This window comes from Spermophilus citellus (genome assembly GCF_964194105.1).
Source record: "Spermophilus citellus genome assembly, chromosome: 1".
NCBI classification, from domain to species: Eukaryota; Metazoa; Chordata; class Mammalia; order Rodentia; family Sciuridae; genus Spermophilus; species Spermophilus citellus.
In genome coordinates this window covers 244,188,842-244,204,342 of record NC_138182.1, presented here as the reverse complement: position 1 = coordinate 244,204,342, position 15,501 = coordinate 244,188,842, and the positions used below count along the sequence as shown (strand labels likewise).

Genomic DNA, 15,501 nt, shown 5'->3' with positions numbered 1-15,501 from the left:
TCTTTAATCTTGTTGTCGATTTTAAAATCAGATTGTTTTTTTGTTGCTGTTATAAAAATTTTTTATAGTTATGGATATAAACTTCTTATTAAACATATGATTTGCAAATATTTTCTCCAGTTTTGTGAGTTGTCTTTTATTCTTTTGGTATGTCTTTTGATGAACAAGACCTTTTAACTTTAATGAAGTTATGTTTAATCTATTTTTTCTTTTGTTGCTTGTGCTTTTGGCATCATATTTGAGAAAGCATTGTGAAATTCAAGGTCATGAAGATTTACCTTATGTTGTTTTTTAAGAGTTTTTATAGTTTTAGCTCTTATATTTAGGTCTTTGGTCCATGTTGACAGGCTAATTTTAAGCAGGTCGTGGATAGGGGTTGGAATAAGTGATGGAAGTATGGGTTCCAATGCTCTTATTTTGGTGCTACTAAAATGAAATTTTCAGTCCACTTGACAGTGGTACTTGATTTCTGTATTTTTCCTTTAGCCAAGACAGTCAGCTCCAGCATCCAGCAATATGACCTGGAATCTCTGACACGAAAGACCTCTTATACTGTTCGTGTCATGGCAAGCACCAGAGCTGGGGGGAAAAATGGGACGGAGATAAACTTCAGGACATCGTCCCTCAGTGAGTATCCTTCTTGGCATTTATGGTAGGTTATTTAGAAGTAGCATTTTCCAAAGGGAAGGGAAGTCAGATGAAAGGACAGTACCTAAGTGAGAAGAACCATCTGTTCTCTGGTTCATTTGCCTTCTTGGCAGGCATATAGGTCAAGAGAGAGGTGGGGGGCAGGCAAATTGAGAGTTGAATTTAGAAAGACCAGTTATCTTGTTCCTTCCCATGGGCAGCCCCGATCACCTCCAGGAGAAGTGATAAATTTAATACCAACTTCACTCTGAGCATCATACCAGATCCTATGACAAGCCTGTGCTCAAAGTCATGGTCATCAGTTTCTGAATGTGAGAAGTTACTGCACAGTAGGGCTTTGGAGAGAAAACCTTGGTTGATTAAGAACCACTGACTCACAAGAAAGAATTTATTTTTAGCCTTTGTGAAATTTTTTGAGCAAGAAAGTATATAATTTGCTCACCTTACCAGATTTTACATCTAAAATAGAGAAGAAGAATTTAATAAATATAACAAATAATGTATCTTCATGTGATGGCTTATTAATGCAGATGTTCAAGAGGGACAGGGAGGAGACAAAGTAAGGAGGGAGATGAAGGAGAAGAATGAACTGTTAATTTCACCAAGTCCTTGAGTGACACAGATTAGATTTTTAAGAACATATTAAAACTTTAAGGAATGAACAATCTTTTAGATTAAAAATGAGAAATCTTACAAAGTTTTGCAATAATTAGTGTAAGCTAAAAATTGTCTACTTGAAGTTTTTTTGGAAGTCTCTTGTTGTTTACATTCTTAGAAGATAAAATAGGATTCTAGAAAATGTAGCATGTGTTCTTTACAAAGAAAACATGTTCTGTTTCATGGACGAACTTTGCCTTCTTGGAACTCTTCTTGATATTGCTGCATAAGAGCATTTAAAAACCCATGTTGTATTTTCAAAATACTAGGCACAAAATTGTATCTGCTCATGGAATTTTCTCCAAGGTTCAAACTGAAGGCAAGATTCTGTCTTGAAGCCTAGAAGTTCCTTAGTCTGTGGATTATAAAGCACCCCACTTCCATCTTTGACCCTCTACAATCTATTCTCTACACAGCAGCCATAGTTCCCAGGTTTACAGTCCCTGCTTAAAACCCACCAGCTCCTGCTCTTGTATTTTTTTTAATATTTATTTATTTTTTTAGTTTTAGGTGAACACAATATATTTATTTTATTTTTATGTGGTGCTGAGGATTAAACCCAGTGCCTCATACATGCCAGGCAAGCACTCTACTACTGAGCCACAACCCCAGCTCCTGCCCTTCTATTTTAAATGAAATCCAAACTCCTCCCCATGGCTTTCAGGGTCCCTCATCATCTGTCCCTTGCTGATCTCACTTTCTGTCACTTCTGCTTCTGTGTTCTCTGATTTGTTCCTGCTTCAAAGCTTTTGCTCCTCCCAGGAATGCGTTTCTCTATACTTTCGCATGGCAGGTCCCTCTCATTGTTAAGGTCAGCTCACATGTGGCTTCTTCCTTGGTCACCCTATCTGATGTTTCTATCCTGCTTTCCACCTTATCCTAGTTACTCTATTATTCTGTTTTATCTGAATCAATCTTGATATTTATTGTCTTAATCCAGGTATGGGAACATAGACTCCCTGTGAGGAGGCATCTTCTATTTCTTGCTTATTGTGTTTGTTTTATTACTCACAATGGTGTTTGTAAATATTTGTTGAGTGAATGAAGTTGGATGATGGCTTTGGTAAGCTCAATGTCTATCAAATACAATGTCATAACATCTGTCACATTAGCAGGGAGGAGACAGCTAGGTGGGGAACCATGAATCTCAGGGGTTTTTTTTAATAGAAAGAAATTGAATTTATTTGAAAGAAAACTAATAAGAAATGTTGATGAGCTACTAGAAGAAAAAGTTAATCTTTGATTTTTGTCAAGAAAGTGAAGAACTTGGCTTGCAAAAGACTTTTCTTCTCCTTTCCCCAAAGGTGTCTTTGAGATTGTCCTTATAACTTCTCTGGTTGGAGGAGGACTTCTTATATTCACGGTCCTGACTGTGGCCTCTGGTCTCAAAAAAGCAACGTGAGTTTATACATAACAGTAGGTGCTTTAAAACCTAGGGATGGAAAAGGGTGGAAGACATCATGGGCACATGATACAAGAGGCCACCATGAAGATATTGGTAGATATTTATTGAGATCATTAAGGGTCACTTTCTGTGGTTCATAAGAATTGTGACCAATCAGGAGGACTTTCACACCTGCACAGCTCCACACACTAGATTAAGGTCTTTCTGAGGCAGGGAGTGTTGGCTGCTCTTCCATTTGAGACTAGAGTTGCTAGAGGGACCCCGACAATGGCAAGAGGCAGAGCAGGGAGTTTTGTACTTCTGGGATTAGAACATTGACCAGTTGTATGACACTACAATTTTGTTCCTTGCTTGTGGTACAGTGTTGAAGAGCTGGCTGCAGGGACATTTGTCCTTCTTACCCTGTCTAGTGTGGAGAAGGAAGCCTGTCTTCAGGATCTTGTGTTTCTCCTCACAGTGAGCCTCATGCTTCCCTGAAGGTCGTTCTTAGTAGAGCTCTCTCTCCACATTGGACACTTGTAGGTCAAGCAGCTGTGTTTAGTTAATAATTAAGCTAATATCAACCTCAGTTATCAACCATAGATTGTGTCCAAATCATCCACAAACTGTTTGTACATTATACACTTGACTAATTTTTCTCAATTTTTAGCCTCCATCAGAATTGAGCCCTGCCCCAAGGGTTTCTGATTCTGGGTTCTGGAATGAAGCCCAATAATTTGCATTTGCAATGAGCTCTTTTTGCATTTGCAATGGTGCTGCAAATTGAAATCCACTAAAGTAATAGCTTAAAAGTGTTGCCTTTCCAAGGGAATAACTCAAAGGAGTGACTGTGATGGTGCAGTTTTCAGCATCAGTACAGGTGTAAAGACTCAGGGGTGGGAGAGAAAGGAAAAAAGGAACAGCTTTACAAGGGGAGTGGTCTCCTCCCATCACATTTCATAGATAGTTTACAACTTCCCTCCCCAAACTAATTCACTTTCCCCATCTCTGCCAGGAGACCAGCAGCTTGCCCTTAGTTAGTTAGTGGGGAGCATGCAGTACTCTTTAGCAAACCTCACTGTTCTGCCTCAGCCATGCAGCACCTGCAAGACACTTTGTGAACTTACCTCCTGTTTGGTTTTTCTTTTCTTTTTTCTTATCTCTCATTAGCAAGTTGACTCACCTCTGTTGGCCCATTGTCCCCAACCCTGCTGAAAGTAGTATAGCCTCCTGGCTCAGAAATGACTGCAAGGTAAACAAACACCACTGTTTCTGTTCAGGATGTCATTGTGGGCTGGTGTGGGAAGTGACCAGATGAGTGGAGCTGTGGGGAAGTCGTGAGCTAGGCTTTTATTTAGGGTTCATATAGAGAGAACTCAGGGTTGGAAAGTTCCAGGGAACATCTGGTAGGGCAGATGGAATCAGCCTTCCTGGAATGACTTTGACCTTGTACTCTGCACAAGAGGAAAGGACTTATTAGCAAGGATCCAGTGTGTTCTCAGCATGGGGCTGGTCTTGTAAAGCTTGGTGCTGAAGAAAGACCCCAACCCTATCCTCAATGACTTGATAGTCTAATGAAAGAGAGAGAGAGAGAGAGAGAGAGAGAGAGAGAGAGAGAACTAAAGAAAGAGAAAAAAGTAGGGGGAGGAGAGGGAGGAGTAGGAAGTAGCTTCGCTATAAGATTTGAGGTCATTTAAAAAGCAGACAAGAACAAATTAATCTAGGGACCACCTAGAGACCCTGAGGGGATGTGACAATCATGGCGATCCAAAGGCTGCCTCAAATCATTTTTCTCAGACTGAGAAAATTAGAGTCACTTTATGTAATTGGGGGTTAGAGTTTTCTAGTATACTTTCTTTAAGTAGAAACCCTCTTGTTTCTAAGTTTTTATATTGAAAATTGTTATGAAATTTCTAAGGTATGATTTCTTGCTTAAGTAGGAATAGGCCCCATCAAATATAATAACCTTTAAAACTTTATTGTGGAAAGACTATTACCAGTTTTTCCTTGTTACAGGCATTACAAATATTAGCCCTTATTTCATCTCAGAATTCTTCTGTGGCATGGGCATTTTTGGTGAAAATGAATTTCTATTTTCTCCCTCTTCAGTCTTAAGTCACCCTCTTCACTTTTCTACTTATTGAAAGTTATCTAGAGAATAAATGAATTCATAGGCAGTGTGGTCTGATGACTGAAGTGCTTTTTGAATAATCTGCAAGTCAGCTCTCAGCAAGCACTGATTAATCGCCTACTGTGTATCAGGCCTGGGCGAGATCCTGGGGATACAAGATGACAAGGACACATCCCTGCAGTGAGACCACCTTTGATTTTTCTGGTGGTATTGGGCAGGACTGTCAGGGATATAGTTTTTCCATCTCCAAAAGTTCTAAATTTGGTACTCCCATCTTGCCTGGGATTTTGTGAACATTGTGTGGAAAATAGCCTTGAGCTCTCTGGAAGAATTCTTTGAAAACAAGGTGCTATTTCTCAGGAGCTGTTGCTTCACTCTTGCCAAGCTCACATGGTTGGCCATCACTTCTGAGCCAGGGAGGAAGGTGGAATGCTGTTTGAGGGGTTGGGACTTTGGTGACCCAAGTTCAATGAGGGGTATGTCCCTTTTTCTTTTCCAGAATAAGCCAAATCTTAAGGAATTTGATGACTCTGTGAACACAGAAGATAGCATCCTAAAATCATATTGTGTTCCCAGTGACCTCATTGACAAGTTGGTGGTGAACTTTGAGAATTTTTTGGAAGAGGTGTCCATAGAAGAAGCTGAAAAGGGCCAGGAAAACATTTGGGGAGGAGAAAAGAATGAGTATGTAACCTCCCCCAACAGGCCTGACTGTCCTCCAGAAAAGAGTTCACAGGTTTTAACTGAGATTCCTTCCAGAAAATCCCAACTCTCAGAAATGTCAGAAGATAACTCTTCAGAAGTTGAAGAGCAACTTCTCTCTTCTGGTGAAAGTTTAGGACCAGACTATTTCTATAAGGAAGGAGCATTAAATCCATATTTGAAAAATTCAGTAACAACCAGAGAATTTCTTGTGCATGAAACCAAGACAGAAGTCTAAAGGCCACCATGGTAGGAGACCCTCAATCTCAGTGTGGATGACCTGGCCTAGAGAAGATATCAAGACTTGGCAAGAAGCGCTTCTTTGGCCCCTTCCGCATTCTGCCTGGATTGAAGAAATTCCCCCTGCCCTGAGCTAATAGTTGGGCTTGCCTGGCACAGGTGTGAACTTGTGCTGGGGAGAAGAAGAGACATGGTAGGCCTGAGTGCTTTGTAGAGGAAAAGAAGTTATTTTCTTTTGTTCAGGTAATAAGCTCCACTGAAGGACTCCTTGACACATTGACTAAAAATGAAGACCCAGGTTCTGAACTCAAAAGACTTCTTAGGTGGACATCTGGTCTCCCTAGGAATTGAGTCATGGTCATAGCCTTTGCTATAGGGCTATCCCTTATAGTTCCCAGAGGGACTGTGCCAGAAGATTGTTTTTGGTTGGTGCTTGGTGGTCTGGTGGGAACCTGTGTTCTATTCTTCCCATGTAGCCCTAATATCTTACTCTTCTCAACACAGAGGCCTAGAAATGGGAGTAGAATTTTCTAATGGTGTGCCTGAGCCTCCTCATAGTCCTTGCTAAATTTCAAGTGTGTATAGCAACATCCCACCCAGAACTTTTCACCCTGTTTTTTTTTTTTTTTTTTGTATTGGTTATTTTATTGAACCCATGGCCTCAACTTGCTAGGCAAGCACTCTGTCACCAAACCATATCCTGAGCCCTTTACCTTTGCTGGAGCAAAGGAGCAGAAGTCCTGTCCCAGCCTACAGGCCATTTTCCAGCTTCTACTGCCATTCCATCTTGCTCCCATGCCTGAAAGTAAAAAGGCACCCAACATTGAGTGTTTTTTTTTTTAATTTTTTATTTATTTTATTTATTTATTTTTTATTGGTTGTTCACAACATTACAAAGCTCTTGACATATCATATTTCATACATTAGATTGAAGTGGGTTATGAACCCCCAATTTTACCCCAAAGGCAGATTGCAGAATCACTTTGGTTATACATCCACAATTTTACATAATGCCCTATTAGTAATTGTTGTATTCTGCTACCTTTCCTATCAATACATATTGAGTGGTTTTTGTATAGGGATGATGACCCTTCACACTGGTTCAGAGCCCAGGAATGCTTACTGAGCACACCCTTGAAAGTCCTCTTCCCAGCAGGGGCTGAGCAAGACCTTGGGACATGCAATGCAATTCCATCACAAGGACTTCTCCCTTGCTCCAGCGAAGCACAGAGCTCATGACAATTAGTGCAGCCTTTGGTGAAAGTGCTGATTCGGGATTCCTTGCTGAGACTGTGGCCTGCATGGTGGGGGAAAAGGGCATGTAGCCTGGGATACAGGGATGGCCAGGAAATGACTGAGAAGCCTAAAGGGCCATGAACCCAGCATTTTCAGCCAGAAAGGCTGATAGTATTTTTTCAAAGAGACTTCTAGAAGTTAGTACTTGTGTTGCAGATATGAACTTCACAGGCTTCCAACTTAGGTGCAAAAATATTGCTTTACTTTCCTATAACTAAAATTAATTGCTAGTGCACGACATTTCAAATCTGGTGGGCCAATATGGTGACTTCTGAGTTCCTCTAGGTTTGTAATTCGGTCACAGTTGGGACTTTGACCTTCCAGGTCCTCTCCGGGAGTGATGCTGAGAATGTTCAATGGAACACTCTCAAATGGAACACAAGGGGGTAGGGTAGCCACTCAGTGGAATCCTCTGGGATCATGTGTTTTTCTAGCCATGGTTTTGTTGCTGGTTTTATGTTTGTGCCTGTATCTCCTCCTGTCCCTGTGGAGTCACCTGCTACTGTCCTCAGTTGCATTCTTACCATGGGCACAGGAAGGTGTGGTTGCTCTCCCAACCCTGTCTCCCTCCTCATTATGTTCAAATGAGAATCCTCATGAGGTCTAAGGTGGTTGCAGACCCAGTCCCAGGGCTTTTCAGGCCTAGTTTTCAGAACAGTGACTGCTGGTAAACCTGTGAGTGAGAGAAGCATGAAGCAGGCATTGGGGCATGAGACCGTTGGCCTCTAGCTCACCCCCTTACCCCTTCATCCTGCTTTCAAGCCTGGGAGGAGAAAGAAGCCAAACAAAAGGGTTACCTGCACGCCTGTAATCCCAGTGGCTCAGGAGGCTGAGGTAGGAAGATTGTGGTTCAAAGTCAGACTCAGCAATTTAACAAGGCCCTAAACAACTCAGTGAGATCCTGTGGGAGGTGTGTGGGGGTGGAGAGCCTCGAACCTCACCATCTTGTCTGTCTTATATCTGATGAGGCTTTTTTTTTTTTTTTTTTATAAATACTGGGGATTGAACTCAGAGGCACTCGACCACTGAGCCTTATCCCCAGCCCTATTTTGTCTTTTGTTTAGACACAGGGTCTCACTGAGTTGCTTAGTGCCTCGCCGTTGCTGAAGTTGGCTTTGAACTTGTGAACCTCCTTTCTTAGCCTCCCAAGCCACTGGGTTTACAGGCATGCACCTGATGAGGCTTTTGAATCTGAACATTCAATAATTTGATGGCTAGGGAGTAAGAAGGATCCCAAATGGCTCCAGTGACTGGATTCCAAGATGAAAATATTGCTTTCTGCCCGCACCTTCTTAGTCACTGAGGCTGACTTGGTAGTTTACAGATGCCGCCCAGCCCTTCCTCTGTTTCATTTCTTCTTCCCTTTTCTCACTTCTGGCCTCCTGTCTTTTGCTTCTTCCCCCTACTCCCAGAGCATCATTTCAACTCTTCCTCTTTATTTTCTTGTTGTTTTTTCTTTTTTCTTTTCTTTCCTCTCCATTCCCATCAGCCTCCCTCTATCATCTGCCCTGTTTACTTTCGTTGCCTTCCAGGGGTAGGGAGCTGAGGCTCTCTGCTTTGCTCTAGGTAGACCCAAGGTGGCCTCACTGAAGCCAGTCCAGGGGGCTGCTCACTCAGCTCTCCAGCGCAGACTCAGGGCCAGGCCTCCAAGCTCAGAAACCACTGGTGGCTTCTTCTTCTAGATCAAGTCCCCAAGTCTCCCCACTCCCAGAATCCTGGGCTGCTTCTGTGATTAGAGAAAGGCCATCTGTGTTTTCTGTCAAAGAGGCATTGTGAGGACACAAACAAGGAGACTTGCGTTTTAGCAAAGTCATTAAAAACAGACAAAATCCTTCTTAAAAGAGTTTTCTAGGACTCTGGAAACCCTGCAAAACAATTGGGTTGGTGCCCAATGGTGTCCTCTTTTTTACAATAATAGAAAAAAAAGTCAAGAAAATTCAAAGAAACCAATCTGTGTTATTTATTTATTTACTTTTTTACAATGAAGCCTTCCTTCTGGTCCTGCAGGCAGCAAAGTGGAGATACTGTGTGGGGCTTTTGGAAGAGGCAGGAGGGGAAGAGTTGAGAAAGGAGCCCAAGCATAGGCCCCTCTGAGGCCTGCTGTTCCTCCCTGTGTGCTGGGGTGTCTGGCCACCCAGGGCTGACCTGTCCTCCTTTCCAGGATGCTTTTCGGGCACACTACTGCCCAGGGGGTCTCAAACCATGGCCCTTGAGCCAAATCCTGGCCTTGTTTTGGTGGGACTATCAGCTGATAATGGTACTGGCATTTTAGACAGTTGAAAACAAAATCAAAGAATGTTTCATGAAGTGAAAACATACGAAATTTAAGTTTCAGTGCACATAAATAAAGCTTCATTGGAACCCAGCCTTACTCATTGTCCATTCATCATCTGTGGCTGCTTCTCCCTGTCAAGGCAAATGAGACTTGTGCCTGCAGAGCCTGTGATGCTCACCATCTGGCCCTTGCAGAAAGTGCGTGGAAGCCTGCTGTAGCTGATGCATGTGAGGCTCTGGATGCATTATGTTTTAACTTTGAGTTAGCTGTGAATCTTTAAAAAAGTCAGGATTTGTCATTCTGGATCTCCAGGTGAATAGGGACTGGCTGCTTTAGAAGGGCACACAGTCTCTGGCTCCCCCAATCCTTATCGCTTCCTGCCTCCTGGCCACAGCTGAGGTGGAGAGTTGGTGTCTGTTTATCATTCTCACCAGTCCTTAACTGTGATTTGGCCTCTCAATCTCCACTCTTAGACTTCCTGGAGGTAATTTTGATTGTCAGGAGTAGGAGGGTGCTGCTGGCATCTAGTGGACAGAAGCCAGCAGTGCTGGTGATCATCTTACTATGTTGGGCCCCAAATGACGGCAGTGTCGAGGATGAGAACCCTGTCCTGCCTAGCCTCTGCCTTTGAGACTCATAGGGTCCTCCTGGGTGTCACTCAAGCATCCACAGATACCTCTAGATCTCTTCCCCCACTTCCCCTCTCTCAAGTTGAAGCTTGTCTTGGTCTTAATATTAAAAATTCCGAGAACTTTAAATACCAATTATTTACATCATTCCTGATTCACTCGTGGCATGATATATGTACACCTGTATACATTTTCATCTGTGTGCAAGTATACATTGAATCTATTGTATTCTACCTTTACTTTCATTTATTAGTTCATATATGAAATGCATGCATGAATATAGTTTGTAGCATTTTGAATGGTCATCCATACTTCTGCTTTGTACCTTCATATTATGGTTTGTTAAGGACTTACTTAGTTGATAGGATTATTATTATTAAATTGGTACCAGGGATTGAACCCAGAGGCGCTAACCACTTAGCCACATCCTTAGCCCTTTTTATATTTTATTTAGAGACAGGGTCTCACTGAGTTGCTTAGGGCCTCACTCAGTTGCTGAGGCTGGCCTCGAACTCGAAATCGTCCTGCCTCAGCCTCCCAAGCCGCTGGAATTACAGGCATGTGTTGCCCGCCTGGCTAGTTGATAGACTATTTTAAATATCTTCCTAGTATAGAGAGAGTGCAGCAAACATCTTTGTACAAAATTTTCTGTTTTGACCTTTGTCCTATCTCCTTGGAGCTGTTTCCAAAAGTGAATAGCTGAGTCATAGCTTATGTTTATTGTCACATCCTGCATGATTGCACTCCCCCATATGCTATAGTTACTTACAGTATCATCAGAGATGTATGTCTGAGGTATCTTTTGTCCATTTCCACTGATAATCATCTGTTTACTGCTGTAAACTTGATTTTGCTTTCATTAATTGTTTGATGCAAATGTTAATGATCAATAAGGCCTATCTGTAATCAAAGTGTGTCACAATGCTGGTGTCTTGCACTCATATTGTGAGAATCCAAAAGAGTGGAATGTGACAAAGTATGCTAGCAGACCTCATTCCCTCCACAGCTGTCACTGGACACTGGGGTCCATGGGAGAGTTTTCTCAGCAGCACAAACAGCCCCAGTTCATGTTGGAAGTGTCCAGAGGCCACCTTTGCCCTCTGTGCTGAGCTCTGTGCAGGGTGGTCCTGAGCAAGATGGCTGCCTGTGCTGTGGGAGACAGCAACAGGAAGAACTCAGGTGAGGGCAGAACCTGCAGTCAGCAGAGGCTCCCATGCTAGGTCAGGGGAAGTTATATTTATGTTCTACCAATTTCATGTTTAGGAATGGAATTCTCTTGTCCTACTCAACTTTAATATGTGTGGAGTAGGATGCCAGAAATGTGTCCCAAGGCCTGGACTTGGAAATAGAAATCAAAATTTGCAAACCAGAAGAGGCTTGCAGAGTGTTCTGGAAGATTGTGGCAACAAGGAAGATGGAACCTGTGTACTCAGGAGGCTGGCTATGCTCTTTCCCACAGACTGATCATCTGTTCACGCAATACAGGGCGTGGAAATGTGCACTATCAAGTTGAGGATGGAAACATGGCCGTGACAATGGGAGTAGCTTTTAAACTGTTTTATTATAAGTGCATTTGTATTTTAACCTGTCAGACAATAAATCTGTAATGCCATTTTTATGTAATGCTATGCCTCTCTCTTAAAGTTTTGCCTACTCAGATGTCTAAAATGTGAACATGGCAGAGGTCAGAGAGTCTAGTAGTTATGGGAAAGAGCCACAGATGACTGGACTTACCAGGTTAACCATGCTTTTGCACTTCCTGGCAACTATTTGGTGGGGCTTTCAGGTCTTCCTATTTAATTCCTCACGGCAGTGTCTCTACACTCCTCCCAGCTCCTTGAGTTCCCTCCAAGTTTCACCTCACTGCTCTCAGCAGATGACAACATCCCCACCTTACTGAGAGTGTATCACCACCTTTCTCTCTTGTCCTCTTCAGGCCAGACTCCTGGGAAGGGCTCAAGGTGGCAGGTGGCCCTGCTCCTTCCCTGAGCTCTGCCCCCATCTCTTGGCAGGTTCAACTTCCTTTCTGGCCATTCCTTTCCTCAGTTCCAAACATGCTCCCTCTCAGCACTTCCATCTTAAAAGAAGGAAAAGAAAGGGCTCTCTCCATCTTCATTCCCCGCTGGCTTTCTGTGGTTTAAGGGTGGGGTCCTCATTCTGTGTAGCAGCTTCTCCAAACATCTTTTCCTTTTTGGGTAGAGAGAGAATTGCACTACTTAACTTTATGGAGGCATAGGAAGTGAGCAGTTGAAGCAGACAATTTTGGGACAGAGAATAAAGTCACCAGAACAGATGAAAAAGTGCCCCAATGTAAGGTGAATATCTAGTCATCCTTCCAGGAGAAGCTGCAGAGCAGGGCAATATTTCACATAGTTACCCTGTCCTGTTCATTACTAAGGTGACAAAGAACTAACGTTTATCAACACTTACCTTGTGTCAGGCACTGAGCCAAGGACACTGCATGTGTAATTCAGAAACCCCATGACCTCTCTGTGGGGTCAGCAGGATTATGCACTTACAGGTGGGGAAACTGAGCTTAAAAGGCTAGGAGACTTGGCTAAGGCTCTGTAACAGGAAGTGGTGGGTTGGAACCCCAGCCTCTGATCCCCCTTGTACTATTCTGTCTCTGGTTATAATAAAGATGGCTTTGTTAATTTGTGATAATAATTAATTGAATATTTCAAAATACCTAATAGTATGTTCAGTGTCTCACACACAACCCCCCCTCACCACACACACACACATGCGCGCGCGTACATACACACAAAGATCTGAGGTGATGGATATGCCACTTACCCTTATCCTGATCATTACAGGGTAATGTGACATTGAAATGTCACATTGTAATGTCTTATTGCTGCTTAACACATGACCATAACTTTAATTAAACAACACAAATTCATTATTTTATAGTAGTATTAGTTGGAAATTCAACATAGGTCTCATCAGGCTAAAATTAAGGTTTGTATGTGTCAACTAAAGAAGGAAGAGAGAAGACAGAAGAAAAAGAAAGAAGAAAGAAAACAAAAGAAAGAAAAAAGAAGGAAGGAAGGAAGGAAGGAGGCCCTGAGGTCAGAGAGATGAAGGGGCGTGCAGACTTGGTGGTGTGGAAGATGAGGGTTTCTTCTTGGAGGGCCATATACACCCTTCCCCTCTTCCCTGGATGCCTGCTAGGACCTCTGAGATGGGTTTTAGAGTGAGAGAATTGTCTGAGAGAATTCTGAGAGAAATGTCTCTAGGGAGTAGGAGGAAGGAGGGGGCATGCCCATGTCAACAGCACAGAAATGACAAGTAGAGAGAAGACCAAAGGACCCTGAACTTCAGGGTGGGCTTGAGATGACTGCAGATGCAAGAAGAGGTGCCATGACAGAGCGTAGGTGCTGTGAGCTCCTGGAGGACTTGGGCAGGGCAGAGGGGGGGTCTAGGGAAAGGATGGCCTTTGCATGGTTGTTGGAATGGGTACCACATGTGACTTTCTTCTTCCCATTCCTTCCTGATTCTTCCTCCCACTCCTTCCCTTTTCCTTTCCCCATTCCTCCCAAGTCACTCTTGTGCTTTTGGCTAACCTGCCCTTGAGCCAGGGAGTTCCCCGGGTTTCAGTCCTGGGTGGACAGCTCACTCCACATGATGACCTTATTGCACACCCACGCTTCAGCTGTGTCTGCATCATCCCCAAATCTCCATCTCCACCCTCACTGCCCAACTGAGCCCCGCATCCTCATTTCCACCTGCTTGCTGGAAATCTCCACTGGGAATGAACACATCCAAGACAAACTCTTAGTGTACACTTCCTACACTCATCCTGCTTCTCCTCTTTCAGATTTTTCCCCTTTCAGTCCTGGGGATAAGACCTAGAGCCTTGTACACACTAGGCAAACCCTCTGCCACTGAGTCACACCCCAGCCCCCTCTTTCTCATTTTATCTTCCATTCTCCTTGTTACCCAAGTTGGACACTTGGAACCATTGAAACTGCTTCCTCCTTCTCCACTAGCATCCCATGGGTGGCCAATCCTTACACTCTTCTCTGCAAAACTCTTTTCCTGTGAATCCTTTCTGCTCCATTCCATGGATCCCCGACAGCGCCAGCCTTCATCGTCTTCAGCCTGGATCTCGGAGTAGCCTCCTCACTGGTCTCTGTGATTTCAGTCCTGTTTCCTACCCCCATGTTACTTCCAGAGGGCTGCTTCCATGCCTAGATCCAGTTTTATCTCTTGCCTGCTGCCTAATTCCCTCTGACTCGTGACATGGGTACAAAGTCCTTAGTATAGCAATGGATGAAGTTCCTTTAAATTATTGGCTCATGTGCTATCCTTTTAAAGAGTTCAAAGAGTCCTAAGACTATCTTACTGCTCTGTAACATATGACCATAACTTTAATTAAACAACACACATTTATTTTTTTATAGTAGTATTGGTTGGAAGTTCAACATAGGTCTCATCAGGCTAAAATTAAGGTGTTGGCAGGGCTATATTCTTTCTGGAGTACCACCCTGACCTTTTCCTGCTTTTAGAAGATGCCTTTTTCCTCGGCTCCCAGCCCCTTCCTCCTCCTACAAAACCAGCAGGGTTGCTTCTCTCAGTTCTGCGCTCACCTCCTGCTCTGCCTGCTGGGGCTGTTTTCAATCTGAGGCCTGGAGCACATCATTAAATCTCCAACTAAAGTCTCAACATCCATGTGTGAACTTTCCTCTGGGATGTCATATTTGTCTACTTCTCAGTGTTCCTAACCCAGCGACCAGCCTTGCGTGACATCAGAACCAGGAACTGAGCCCAGAAATTAATCAAAATGTCATTTTATTGTTGCAATGCTGCCTAGAAAGCCTGGACTTGACCCAGAAGGCTTGCCAACAGTGCCCCAGAATTAGACACGCCAAGTCACAGCCTGCCACGTTCCCACAGGCCTTGCTTGGCAAGGACAGGCCCTCTACCTCATGTGGGGCACAGAGCTGACCAGGGCATGTCATCTTTGCTCCCAGACCAAACAATCAAGGGAGCAGGGGCTGCAGGTTCCAGAGCTGAGGGCCATCTGGCTGGCTAGGAGACTGGGTCCCTCAGAGCAGGCCCCTAAGAGAGGGAGCAAGGGAAATGAGGATGGATCCCAACAAACATCCATCTCAGTTCAAAAGTTCTAAGGATTAACGAGCTTTTAGGACTTCAGAGGTTTCAAGATTCCACCAAAGTGCACCCCAATGAGAGAAAAGCCCAGCAAACTCTGGGAGAGTCAAAACCACAGCTGGATGTGTGCACAACACAGAGCTGCTGTATTTCAAATCTCCTTTCACAGGAATCAACCCAAAGGACGGACGGGGACACACACACACACACACACACACACACACACACACACACACGTATCTGGTTGGCCTTTAGGGTCAATAATACATATTTTCTTAAAAGCTAAGCTGCATGTTTTCTCTGTGTGTCAGCATGTGCTAATTAAAGGGTCTGTGGTGATCATTTTATCAGCCAGTTTTTGTTGTCCTCCAGGAAAAAATATGAGTTCCAGGAAAAATGACATGCTTGCTGGATGTTGATTTCC

General features: G+C 43.5%; 1 protein-coding gene across 1 annotated transcript in view; it reads left to right on the top strand.

Annotated features, from left to right (window-relative positions):
- The window catches only part of IL31RA (interleukin 31 receptor A), a gene marked incomplete at both ends in the record, with an annotated part of 46,511 nt that extends 40,751 nt beyond the window's left edge, over nt 1-5,760 (top strand). The window contains 4 exon segments of the mRNA XM_081279003.1: nt 487-627; nt 2,610-2,703; nt 3,860-3,941; nt 5,320-5,760. Of these exon segments, the coding sequence (XP_081135129.1) occupies nt 487-627; nt 2,610-2,703; nt 3,860-3,941; nt 5,320-5,760 (758 nt within the window).
- Nucleotides 5,761-15,501: the final 9,741 nt, after the last annotated feature.